At 47.2% G+C, this 12,766-nt stretch overlaps 1 protein-coding gene across 1 annotated transcript in view; it reads left to right on the top strand.

Annotated features, from left to right (window-relative positions):
• CAMSAP2 (calmodulin regulated spectrin associated protein family member 2) overlaps positions 1-12,766 on the top strand; it is a 98,153-nt gene that overhangs the window by 48,362 nt on the left and 37,025 nt on the right. The window contains exon 3 of the mRNA XM_082832695.1: positions 7,337-7,498. Coding sequence (XP_082688821.1) covers positions 7,337-7,498 — 162 coding nt within the window. The remainder of the gene's footprint in view (positions 1-7,336; positions 7,499-12,766) is intronic.

Here is a 12,766-nt window from a genome sequence, read left to right as displayed (position 1 = left end):
TAGAAAGCACGCAGCACGTCCACACTTGCTTCTGTGCAGTTTCCCCTGCGTGCCGGGGCAGCTTCCAGCCCGGTGGAAGCCGGGCTCTCCAGGTTACCTCCTGGTCACAGAGGTGCCTACCCCAGCCCTGTTCTTGACGTAAACCGTGTTGTCGTCAGGGCACGAAATGCCCGTACTGTTGTTGTCAGCCCACTTTGCCGTTGAGGGTAGTGAAGCATAAGGAAATTGCGGGCTTTGCCCAGGGTTGCGCAGGAGGCGCAGGGTCGAGGCTGCTCACCACCTGCGCTCCTGGACCATAGGCTCACGCAGAGAAGCCGTGGGAGAGGAGACCCTGGAGGGCGGTGGGCCCCGGGAAGCGCCTGGAGTGGCGTCACTGTCAGTCTGTCGTGCTGCGGGCCTTTGGGGGCAGGGCTCCTGTCAGGATGCTATTCTGGGGCCCCTCTGACGTTCGGGGCCAGGAAATTTGTGGTTTTTGATGATGAGCCCGATTCAGAACCACTGCTGTAAACCATTTCCTGTGTTTACCGTATTTATTTGCTGCTAATGTGCAGTCCCTGTCTGCGTCCGCCCGGTGCAGCCTCAGGTAAACATCCTTAACTTGCCAGCTGAGGTTAAATATAGTCCAGAGGAAGTGATGGAGCTGCTCAGGAGACAGCATTTCTTTCATTGGCCTGGGACTTGCATTTTGATAGACATTTGGGCTGCACTGTTTCTTGCCTGTGTTCCTTTTGTAATAAAGCTTGATATCAGTTTGGTTCAACATTATCTCGGAAACAGTTCTCCATTGGGTGTGTGATTATCAGATTCACCAAGTGCAGATGACAGAATGTAAGCCAGATGCTCGTGCCGCCCTCATGGACACAGATTAAAGAGAACTCTCGACTGCTTTATTGTGTGTCCTACGGTATGTTTTCAATTTAGGCAGAGTTAAATGGCAGCTAAATAAGTATCACTGTGCTAACAGTCCCATGCTGGCAATCGTACTTTTTACCTTTCTCTCTTTACCCCATTCACATGTCTAACCAGATGCGTCCAAATAAAATCGATGTATCACTTTTGTGTGGTCACAAGCAAATGTCATTCACGTTAAGAGTTTGAACCTCACGGACATCACCTCCCTTGCCAAGGCGCCCAGTTCCACCATTCCGTCTGGTGTAGCGGAACGACACTGGCGCGCTTTGGTCCTGAGTGTGTTTACTACAGGTAGAATACAGCATCATTATGACTGGAACAGCCATGCCTGGATCCTCCAGTAGGTTACAACTAAACTCTTTGCTGTCTCAGTGATAGTCTGCCGCTGTTTTTTTTGGCCGCCTCTCATGGCACGTGGGATCTCAGTTCCCCGACCAGGGATCGAAGCCATGCTCCCTGCAGTGGAAGCGTGGAGTCTTAACCACTGGACCGCCAGGGAAGTCCTGCCTGTGTCTTTAAGGCCAGTGCTTTTTGCTCCATGGACCAGCCTACTTTTTTTTTTACATTTGTAGCAAGTATTACTATCAAACTCCACTCATTGGGCCAAAGACCCTTGTGATGTTAGCAAAAAACTTGCCCCTCATGTAGCACACTACCTACACTTGTGAGTCCAGCCTACTTTTGATAGCCTGAATTTTTGATACGCTGAGATTTTCTTATCATATAAGGGGACCAACAATATGATTGGAAATAAATGGTTTTTCTGGAAATTTTCTATTCTCATACCAACTATAGAAATCTATCGCTAAGATCCTAGCTACTAAAATAATGAACAGTATCTAAGAAAGATCGTAAATAATAATCTTTTAAAGTAAACTATACCTTTTATCCAGATTAGTTGGAGGCTTAAGAAAGTGAACATAAAAAAAAAAAAAAGAAAGTGAACGTAAATATCTGTGGGAGGAAAATAGAATTAACTCAGCATATTTATTTGTTTTTCTTTTTGTCATCAATTCATATATAGATGTTTCCTGCTTAACGTAATGTAGAAAACAAACTTATGGTAGTAAGCAAATGTTAATTTATTTTTTAATAATATCTAAAATACTTCTCTGTCCAGAAAAATGTGTCCCTTCACCTTGAAGTCCTTCTGAAGATACTTTGCAAACACATGGATATAGCTAACTGCCTAACTTAGACCTAAACGGTCATTTTTGAGGTCTTTGCACTGGAAAAGGGTCAGCAGAGCATCATAAATCAATCTCATCTTTCGGGGGGGTAACGACTTGAGGTATCATCGGCACACCAAACAGTTCATGCATTCTAAGCGTACAGTGCAATGGTTTTGGCATATTCAGAGTTGTGTAGGCATTGCCACAATCCATTTTAGAAAACAACATTGTTTACCGGGTTCACGCATGTTGTGGCCTATGTCAGGCTTTGTTCCGTTTTATTGCCGAATTATATTCCATTCAGAATATCATGGCTGTATCGTTTTTGCTTATCCAGTCATCAGTTGATGGACGTCTGGCTTGTTTCCACCTTTCTGGCTCTTACAGATAATGCTACTCTGAATATTTGTGTACAGATTTTGTGTGGACACGTTTTCGTTTCTCTTGGGTATAATGAACCTAAAAGCAGAGCTGCTGGGGCAGACTCTGAGAAACTGCCAGACTCTTGCACGGTGGCTGCACTATTTAACATTCCCGCCAGCGGGGCACAAGGGCTCCCATTTCTCTCCACATCCTTGCCAATGGTTGTTATTATCTGATTTTTTTAATTATAGCCTTCCTGGTGGGAAGTGGTATCTCAGTAGGGCTTTAAGTGCTGTTTTCCTTGTATCTCCATGTAAATGAAGGATAAATGAAAATTTTGGTGAACTTGTTTATATAAATAAATGACATGTAAAATATTATTTTCTGAATCGGAATTAACTTCGATAAACTATAGCGTGATGTGTATACGCTGTTGTGTGCCATTTTAGCAGAATAATTCCAGTTCTTCCTGTTCGTGTCCGTCTGTTAAGTCTGTTCCCTCCCGTGTCCCTCTAGGAGGGCTTGGACACGGTTGGTGCACCGGCCACTGCGCCACAGGCCTGAGTTCAGTTTCGGAAATATTTTCTTTGTCCTACGTCTGATAAAAGAATAAAAAAGCCATGAAATAGTAGAACTTGGATGTTATTAATCTGTGAGGCTCATTAACAGCCTTCTCACCTGCAACACTTCGATGCTCTTCTTTATTTAATAGCCGTAACCTTCATTTCTGATACCTAAATGTAATCATTTTTGTCTAGACTCCACTGGTCGGAGATAACAAAAATGTAACCTGTAACCCAGATCTAGAAGCTAGTAGAGGCCTCAGTGAGTTCCCGGGCCTCCTTGTCCTTGCCTTTTTCACTAAAATGCAGGGAACCTTCCTGCTTTCCTTCCTCACTAGCCTTTCTGCTGCTGCTCCTGGGTGGCGGGCTCTGCACTGCCACCGCGGTGCCCGGCCCTGGGGTCTGCAGGCTGCTGCTGGGCCGTGCGAGCTCCGCACCTCCTGGCTCTGTAACCTCGGACAGGTGGCTCCGTTCTCTCATCTGTAAAACAGGTTTAATAAGAGTGCATCTCACAGCGCTGAGTTATCAAGTGAGTTGACACAAATGCGGGAAACATTGCCTGGAGCATAACACTCAGTGCTAGCTGCCGTTATTGTTATTCTGACCTCAATGCTTTGGGTAAACAATTAAATGCGTGTATTTTATTTAGAGACATAAATCGTTCCAAATGGATTGATTGTAGCCTACAGCTTATCTTTCACTGTCGATGCTTTCTAGATTCATTATGTATATAGTTTCTGTTATATATAATTCCTAAATTTACTTCTACCTCCTAAGGTTAAGGGGTAAAAAAGAAATCATAATAAAATTTGAAGGTTCTTAGTTTAAAAGTGGGTGAACGTCTTATGGAAATATCTGTAAACACTGTAGTGGAATTTTTTTTAAGTCTGTTTTTAAATTTAGGAAGTGAAGTAATCAGTGCGATGAGCTTTGTTCTGAAAATGTGTTACTAATTATACTTAGTGTTTACTATCCTAAGTTTTGAAGTAAACTATAGATTTTTAATGTATTTTTTGCATATTATAACAAGGTCGTTTCTAAGTAAGTTTTATTTTTATTCATTCCTTTTCCCTTCCTGTTATATATATATATATATATGTATATTCAAGGTGTATATGTACATACACTTACGTCTGCCCATTTATATATTTATTTTGAGCATTGTTGTGGTATGGCATTGTTTCTTCTACTCAACATTGTATTGTGCACATTTTCCCCTATTGTTAAATAGCTTAGGATGGCATAAATCGCTCATTGTGGTTGTAACATTGCTTCCTTTCTTGTTATCTACAATTCTGTAACGGTCAGTTTCATTCCTACAGCTCCGTTTTCTCCCTTAAATTGTATCTGTAGAATAAATTGCCAAGAGAAGGAGTCTTAGTGAAGAGGAGGTGAATGGTTTTACAGCTCCTGAGATGTTTTCCCACATTTTTGTTCAAAAGAGTTATGCTTTGTAATGCTGTAAATACTGATTACTCAGACTTTGCCCTCAAAACCTTGTGCTGGGAACAAAGATGAGAAAGACAGGACCCCGCTCCCTAGGGCTCGAGTGAATAGAGAGAGGACGCAGAAATCACCTGAGTGGAAGGGCGCGCTGCGGTTGGTCCCGTGTCCACTCTGAGTCTGAAGAAGGAATTGGGGTCTCTCTCTGGACAGTAGCCGCCTGAAAAAGAGGGAGAATGTGAAAATATGACTTGAGGTTCAAATAATGATGCTGATTTTTCTTTCTTGCATATGATGTCTGTTTACCATTTCCAGAACATATTTCTTGCCTAACTATTGGTACGTGACTTAGCTTCTGCCAACCACACGACGCAATAGGAGGAGCACGTGGGTTTGGACGAACTATTTAATTTCTGGAGCTGCAGCTTCCTCACATTAAAAACATAAACGATGCTTCCTTCAGAGCTTTAAGGGTTATAACAAATGTATATTATCTCCAGCCTCACTTCCGCAAAGATTGGAACTGGAAGAGCTAGTATGTTAATAAAGCCCTCAGCACAGCACCGCTTCAGACAGAGCGCCTGCCTTCCTGTAAACACCGCTAAGCTTTCAGTACGCTGGCCCACCACCTCCAAGTCAGAACCCACTTCCTCAGCCTCCAGAGTCGAGCTAGCTCTTCGCCCTCTACAGTGAGCAGTAGGCCAGCTCCTTTCCTTCCTTTAGCCCGTGCTCGCTGTCAGTTACCGTGTGAGGTGTAGGAGTGCGAAGATGCTCAGACAGTGCCCTTGCCCTTGGGGTCTCGCTGTCTCACCAGGGAGATGGTGCCTGTCCTGCAGCAAGACAGTCTGTGGTCCTCAGCCAGCTTCTCGTTAGCCTGATCCGGGGAGCTTCTTACAGATACTGATTTCCGTGCCCTGCTTCAGATAATGAAGTCAGAATTCAGTGCACGTGTCACTAAACCTTTTGTGCTCATCGTTTCACAATATCTGTATGTCCAGTCTTCAACTCACACAGCGTGGCATTTCAGTTACATCACAATAAAACTCAAAGAAGAAGAGAATTTCATGCAAGTATAAATAGTATACTCACTCTGTAGGAAGAATGATCCATCTTGATTGGAAAGGGGGTCGGAAAGAGGGTGACAGTCAGACCAACAACAGGACTTAGTCTGCAGTGTGAGGTGGCGACAGCAGGTGAGGGCATGGGAGCTGGAAGCCTGGCGACAGGTTTGGGGAGCAGCAGACACTCTTCTGAGGCAGTTCTAAATGGAATGTAGATTGGGGGAAGGAAATGCGGGTTGTAAAACTGGATTGATGGGGGGGGCCTTAGACTTTATTATACAGAAGATGAGGTAGACTTCAGGGGAGCATGATATGACGTCTCTGATATGATGACGTCTCTGATATGATGACGTCTCTGATGTGATGACGTCTCTGATGTGGAAAAATAACTAGTCCCTAGTTGATAACATCTTCAAAAATAAATTCCATGTGGATTTAAAGTATCAATAACAGAAAAAGTAGAGGATACTATTTCTATATTCTTGGGGGTGTGCGGGGGGAGCCTCTTGCAAACTTGGGAGAAATTCCAAAGTCGTGAAGGAGAACGTTAAGATTGACAGGTTTTACCGAGTAAATACTTAGAACTTCTCTGCCGCATAATACATTCCGAATAAAGTTGAAAGTCCAAAGACAGGCTAGGAAAAAGTATTTGCTACCTGAATGGTCCAGAGCTAATGTACCTAATAAATAATGAGCCCTTACAAATCAAGAAATAAAGAAAGGTGAGTATACCTAAGAGAAAAGTAGGCCAAAGACACGAGCAAGCAGTTTTCCGAGGAAAACATACAAATAATTGCCCAACGTACAAAAGATGCCCGTCCTCAATCAGAGAAATGCAAAGCCTGAACAGGAGTGGGCTGTTTAACCTTCAGACCGATACAGATGATGAAAAGGGAATGATGTCTAATGTTGGCAAACAGCGTGGGGAAACAAGCACCCTTGCTAACATTCTTGGGGGATGTGAAAGTTGCTGCAGCCTTTCTAGAGAGCAGATAAGTGATTATTCATCAAAACCTAGCATGCGGTTGCTCTCGGGCCCAGTAGCCCCACGGTGGAGAATCGTCCCTGGAGACACACAAGGTTGTAGCGTTGTTTGTGACGCCAAAGAATAGGAAGCAGTGTAAATTCTTACCAAAATTACATTTTTGGTAAGAATACGTACCAAACCGTAGACGCTGCTTGGGAAACAGGAGGGGGAGAGGGTACTTTCGACTTTAGATACTTTGTAATGTTGGGAAATGTTAAGAAACACCCCCTCCCCCCATATAACGTTTCTGTTTGAAACCACCCCTCCCAAAAAGCAGCCACAAAGGAAAGACTAGAAGTCCTGTGCTGGGTGCAGAGCGTGAGGAAGAAGTTGGAGCCACAGGAAACTCAGGATTTTTGCCTTGTTCAGGGGAATGGGAGCGGAGCCACCAGACCAGGAGGGTAGCCTTGAGAGACAGCTTACAAGTAGCATGTGTACATTTCTACCACGTGGACGAGAGGAGTGAGGAGAGCACCTACGCAGAGACTGCTCTGAAGTTTGAAGTTGCGTTGCCGAGCCGATGACTGCGACATTTCCGAAGGCAGGACAAGAGCAAAAGGAGTGTGCTCTGAGCAGGCGATGACGAGTGTCTTGAGCATAGATCCTCAGAAGTATCTGAGTGATGGATGACTTGCGTTCCGTCAGCTCGCCTCCGGCCTGGACCATTTGTGCTTTCTCACCAAGGCTCGTCTTCCATAGCCTCGCGTTCTGCTCCTGTTCGTACGGAAATATTATTAATATGTAAACATATAGAAGCAGCAGTTTCTGACGGTTGTTCTCGGTTTCTGTTTCCAGAGCGCTCACCTGGCCATGATGGACACCCTCATGATGGCTTACACCGTGGAGATGGTCAGTGTGGAGAAGGTGGCCGCGTGTGCTCAGCAGTACTCGGCTTTCTTCCAAGCCACAGATCTGCCCTATGACATTGAGGATGCCGTCATGTACTGGATAAATAAGGTAGGGATATGCTCCCTCAGGTAAAAAAAAAAGTCTCAGAACCAGAAAACATCACACATCCTCACTCTGCTGCACACTGAATGTTTGTGTCCCCCTGCCCCCCAGCTCAAATGTTGAAGTCATAAGCCCCAATGTGGTGGTGTCAGGAGGTGGCTAGGTCGTGAGGGCCTGGCCCTCATGCGTGGGACCTGTGCCACTGTCTTTATCAAGAGACCCCAGAGAGCTCCCTCGCCGCTTCTGCCGTGTGACAAAGCGGGCTCACCAGACACAGTCTGCTGGCGCCTTGATCTCGGACTTCCCAGCCTCCAGAACTCTGAGAAATACATTTCTGTTGCTTACAGACCACCCAGTCTGTGGTATTTTTGTTGTAGCAGCCTGAACGGGCTAAGACAGGTTCCATTACTCTTTTTGTTTGAAATCAAAGTGAAAACAAAAGTTGTGCGATCTTACCTGAAATTTCCCATTCCCTTTAGACTTAAAAATATATATATACTGTTAAAATGATGGAAATAGATTTTATGTATTCCACAATATACATTTAATGATTAATCTAGTTCATATTAGATTATTAGAAAACTCAGAGCCCTCCAAGTAGGGAACTAACTATACGCTGCAAGCGCTCAGTAAGTATTTTTTACATCCAGGAATGAAATAAGTTTCTCATTTCCAACTAGATGATTTTTAGGTTTGCTTGGCTGACTTGCATAAGACTATATAGATTGTAGATTCCTCCTCTTGGAAATTTTTATAGAGCTGTGATTACTTATTTGTGCTCTGAAGATGCTTCAGTTGTCGATTTGTCGCTCCCTTTACCAATTTGAATAGTTAATTCCTCTTGATTCTCTTTCATTTACAACTGTAACCCCAGAGAAATCAGACCTTATCTGTGAGCAAGACAGACCCGAACGGATTGAAAAGCAGTTGTATCTTCAGGTGTCCTCCGCTGAGTGCTTGCATGGGGCTTGTAACAAGAAGCTAAGTGTGAAGACTCCTGCACCTGCCATCGTGGTCTGTAGTATGGGCGTCAGTGTCAAAGGCCCGTGTGGCACTCTGCCCTCCACTCGTTAGCTGTAGGGATCACGGTCCTATCCTGGACCCACTCATCGTCAGAAACCACGTGGCCTTCACGACCCACTGCAGACCTTCCGTTCTTGATTAACTCTTTTCCCTCACTCTCACACCCCCACTATTAAAAACGTTCACCTTTGGCTTCCCTGGTGGCGCAGTGGTTGAGAGTCCGCCTGCCGATGCAGGGGACGCGGGTTCGAGCCCCGGTCCGGGAAGATCCCACAGGCCGCGGAGCGGCTGTGCCCGTGAGCCACGGCCGCTGAGCCTGCGCGTCCGGAGCCTGTGCTCCGCAACGGGAGAGGCCACGACAGTGAGAGGCCCGCGTTCCACAAAAAAAATACAAACAAAAAAAGAATCTCCTGGGAGCTTGTAGGTCTGGGCTGGGGTGGAGAGTCTGCACTTCTGAGAAGCTCCTGGTAATGTCCCAGCGCTGGTCTGTGGGCCGCACTCACGCTCCTCCGCCACCCGACTCCCTCCCTGTCAGGTCGTCCTCTAAATAAGGCTGGTATGCTGTCTCCCCTCTCGGTAAACAAAGCTTCCCCATCCGCCTCAGACCCCGTTTCTCTGTTCACGGAACCTCTCCATCCCCTCCCCCACTCCCACCCTGAAGTCGCTGCTGAGGCCACTGTAGGCTCCCGTTTGGACAAATCCAGTGGCTGCTTTTCTGTCCGCATCTCGAATTCACACGTGAGCCTTGGGAAGCCTCGGGACCGCCGGGCGTTCCCCAAGCCCGAGCGCCACGCCACCCGCCCTGCCGGGGTCCCAGCAGTTGTCCCCTCCCTGGGCTCCGGGGCCCCTTCCTGCTAGCACAGTGCAGGCCAGCCAAGGATCTGTGGCAGTTTCCGTGTGGGTTGGGGTCCCCTCCATGAACGAGTCCTTCCGGCCAGGCTGCTCCTCCTTGGTACCCAGCCACGCCGGTGACTGACCCCTTTGCTCCTCAAGCCACCGGGGCTGCAGCTCCCTGCTCGAGTCCAGCCACTCAGCCTCGCGTGGGTTGAGGGCAGAGCCACGCAGGCCGACCGCACTCGGCGCGCTCCTCCTTCAGCGGCTCCCCCTCCCGGCCCTGCCGTCATGTCCAGAGCTCTCCTCGGTGTCCCTGGGAAGCTCCGGGTGACACCTGCTGCCTCAGCAGGACCAGAACCAGGACCCCCAGGGTGTTGCTGTCAGGCCACTCGGATCATGCTGAGTTCACATCTTACACTGAAAATGTCAAGTGGACCAGTGCCGGCAAAGTACCCCCCAGCCCGACCCAGGTCAGGACCTTCATCCCAGCTGCGCGTCTCACCTCTGGCCCTTTGGACGCGATGCTTCCCGTTCCTGGGTGGCCCATCGCCCAGCCTCTTGCGCGGCTCGGTGCCTCTGCGCTATCATTTCTCAGCTTGGATGGCGCTCTCCTTCGCAGCCTGTCCAAAGTAGGCACCTGGCAAGTCTTATTTTCTACTGTGATGCTCTGTTTCCTTTATAGCACTTTTCCGAGTTTAATCCTTTGAACAAACTAGAATAATCGATGTGAGGACAGGTACTGTGCCCATCTTTCTTTTTTTGGTGGTAAGTGCCTGGACTAGTGCCGTGTTTGGCAAAGCGATGGTGTTTAATACATCGAAGAGGGCGTTTAAGCCACAGAATCAGGCTCGGCACTGCAGAGCTTTGGGAGTCTACGGAAAATAAGGAGATTACCTGATTCGGAACGTCCAACACCTTTAGGCAGCCGTGTCCTCTTCAGTTTTCAGGTCATGGTTGGAACCAGTTGGTTGAACCTGCACCTCAGAGTAGCTCAGAGTGGCTTTTTCTCGCTGGTTCCCCCAGCCGGCGTCTGTTCCCTGGGTGTGACGTCACCTTCCGCTCTCCTGCTGGCTCTTATTTTGCCTCATCCTGACCTAGTTGCCTTTTCTTCTGGATAATACAAGTATAAAAAAAGCTACCATAGAAAAATGGGAATTACATGGCTAGAATAGTTACCAACATTGTTGACTGTAAATGAGCTTAAACTTAAAAAAAGCAAGATCACAGAGGACAAGCTTGTCACGGCTAAGTCAGGCAGGGCACACGAGACTTGTGAATACAGGAGCCTTCTGTTACTTGGCCCCACCTCTCTCTAGTTCCATCTGTAGCCCCCCTTGGGTTCCAGCCTTCCCGTTCTCTTTCGCTCCTTCGAACACACCAGGCTTTCCCACCGCAGGGCCTTTGCTTGTCTTTCATCCTCCTCTCTGTGTCGTGGCTGCCGCTTCAGAGGCCGCCGCTGGGACAGTGTTCCTGCCAAGATAGGTCTCCCCACTCCTGTGATTTTCCTCTTTATTGATTTGTACCACTCCTTACAGATTGCTTTTGTGGGGGGGAGTTTTTCACCCTTTTTTCCTTTTTTGTTCCGTCTCCCTTGTTCCGTGAGGACGGGGGACTAGACGGTATTTATGCACCATTGTGTCCCTATAGCCTCTTAATATAATGCCTGGAGTTCAGTAAGTCGCTGTTGACTGTGTGGATGAGTAAGTGAAGGAATAGTGGTTCAGAATGTTCACGTGTGACCAGTTTGCTTTGTGGAGAGAATCAGATAAGGACTATTTAAAAAATCATGAGGATATTTCCAAACTGACAGATCAGTTACAACTACCTGATATTGAATTTGAAAGTGTTTCTTTTTTAACTTAAAAAAAAAGAAAAGAAAAGAAAAGAAAATGCTAAGAAAAAGGACCAAACCAAAAACCCAGAAAAAGTTATAAACTTTCCCAAGTTTGGGCCCTGTCAACCCCTCCCCCCCATAATTGGTAAATCCATCAAAATGCTTCAAGATGCATGGACGTTATGACGCCTTGTAACACATGTTGCCGGGACAGAACATTTTAGTTATTTTGGCAGCGTGTCACATTCAGCAGTAGCCCTTCCTGTTACAAACTCCTGGACGTGTTTGATAAAATGCAGTTGGAAAGGTTTATGCTACAGAGCTGAGCATCAGAGACAGAAAAGGAAACTGTCGGGTGCCAGAAACAAAGTGGGGCTGCAGGCGTTGGTGGCCTCTCAGGGGCCGTGGAGCCTCTGCCGGGACTCGAGAGTCGCTGGATGCCAGAGGAGGCCGTGGGTTTTGCCGGTTGCGGGAAGTTGGAACCGTGACCTCTGTGGACACCCACCAAGAGCTCGCGCCCTCAGTGGAAACGAGCACACCGGCCGCGATGTCGTTGCTCTTAAGTGCCACCTGGAGGTGGGCCCTGTCGGTGTTAGTGTCATCAGTAATGCAGGGGTTCCAGCTTTGCCACGGGGCTACTTCCACGCATGGTTTTACGATGGCTGCGGTGATTCCAGAGGTCGTACACGTGCAGTCATAACGGTGTCCGGCAAAGATGAGAGTAGGGTCTTCTGGGCGCTGCTATCAGCAAAGGAACCTTCCCCCCAGAAGGCCTCCCCCAGGAGGGTGGTTCTCAGGCCCACACCTAAACCACCCCCTGGCGAGAAGATGCGGCCTGTCGGGTCGTCTTGGGCTGACTTTGCATCTCCCTCCAGGTCTGGGGAGGAGGTCTCCTGGACTGAGCGTGGGGTGGGGGGGCGACAGATGACCAGAAAGCCCAGTGCCAGGCCAGTGGTATCTTCCTGGCACCTGGCAGACCAGCAGCGGTAAAGTTGCTCTGAAGGTCACTTCTACACCCAAACCGTGGGAGTCCCCAGCAGTGGGGGAGGGACACTCTTCTCGCAGATGCAAAAGTACCAACAACAAGCCTTTAGGAAATGATGAAGATGCCGTCACGTACACGGGAGAGTCAGCAAACCTGACAAACAAGGCCCACACGCCAGAGCTGCGGAGAGCAGAGCAGTCTGAAAAGACAAAAATAAATGCTTGAGTGGCTGAAAATAAAACACGGAATAAAGGCCATAGGAAAGAATAAGGCAGCGTGGAGGGTATATTGGAAAAAGAATAAAATATAACTTTAGAAATTGAAAATTTTAGTCGTTGAAATAAAAAGATTAAACAGAAGATTAGACATAGTTGAAGAGGGGAGTTAATTAACGAGAAGAGGTTACCCAGAATCAGCCCAGAGAGATGAGATGGGATATATGACATTGAGGTTAACAGACTTGCCTAGAGGCCTGATTGGAATTCCAAAAGGAGTTAACAGGGAGTGGGTAGGCTGGGGAGAGAATAATTGAAGAGACAGTGGATGAAAATGTTTTACAATAGATGAAAGGCATAGACGTTCAAATTCAGGAACCATC

This window comes from Leucopleurus acutus (assembly GCF_964270905.1).
Source record: "Leucopleurus acutus genome assembly, chromosome: 2".
NCBI classification, from domain to species: domain Eukaryota; kingdom Metazoa; phylum Chordata; class Mammalia; order Artiodactyla; family Delphinidae; genus Leucopleurus; species Leucopleurus acutus.
This window is presented reverse-complemented; position numbering and strand designations above follow the sequence as displayed.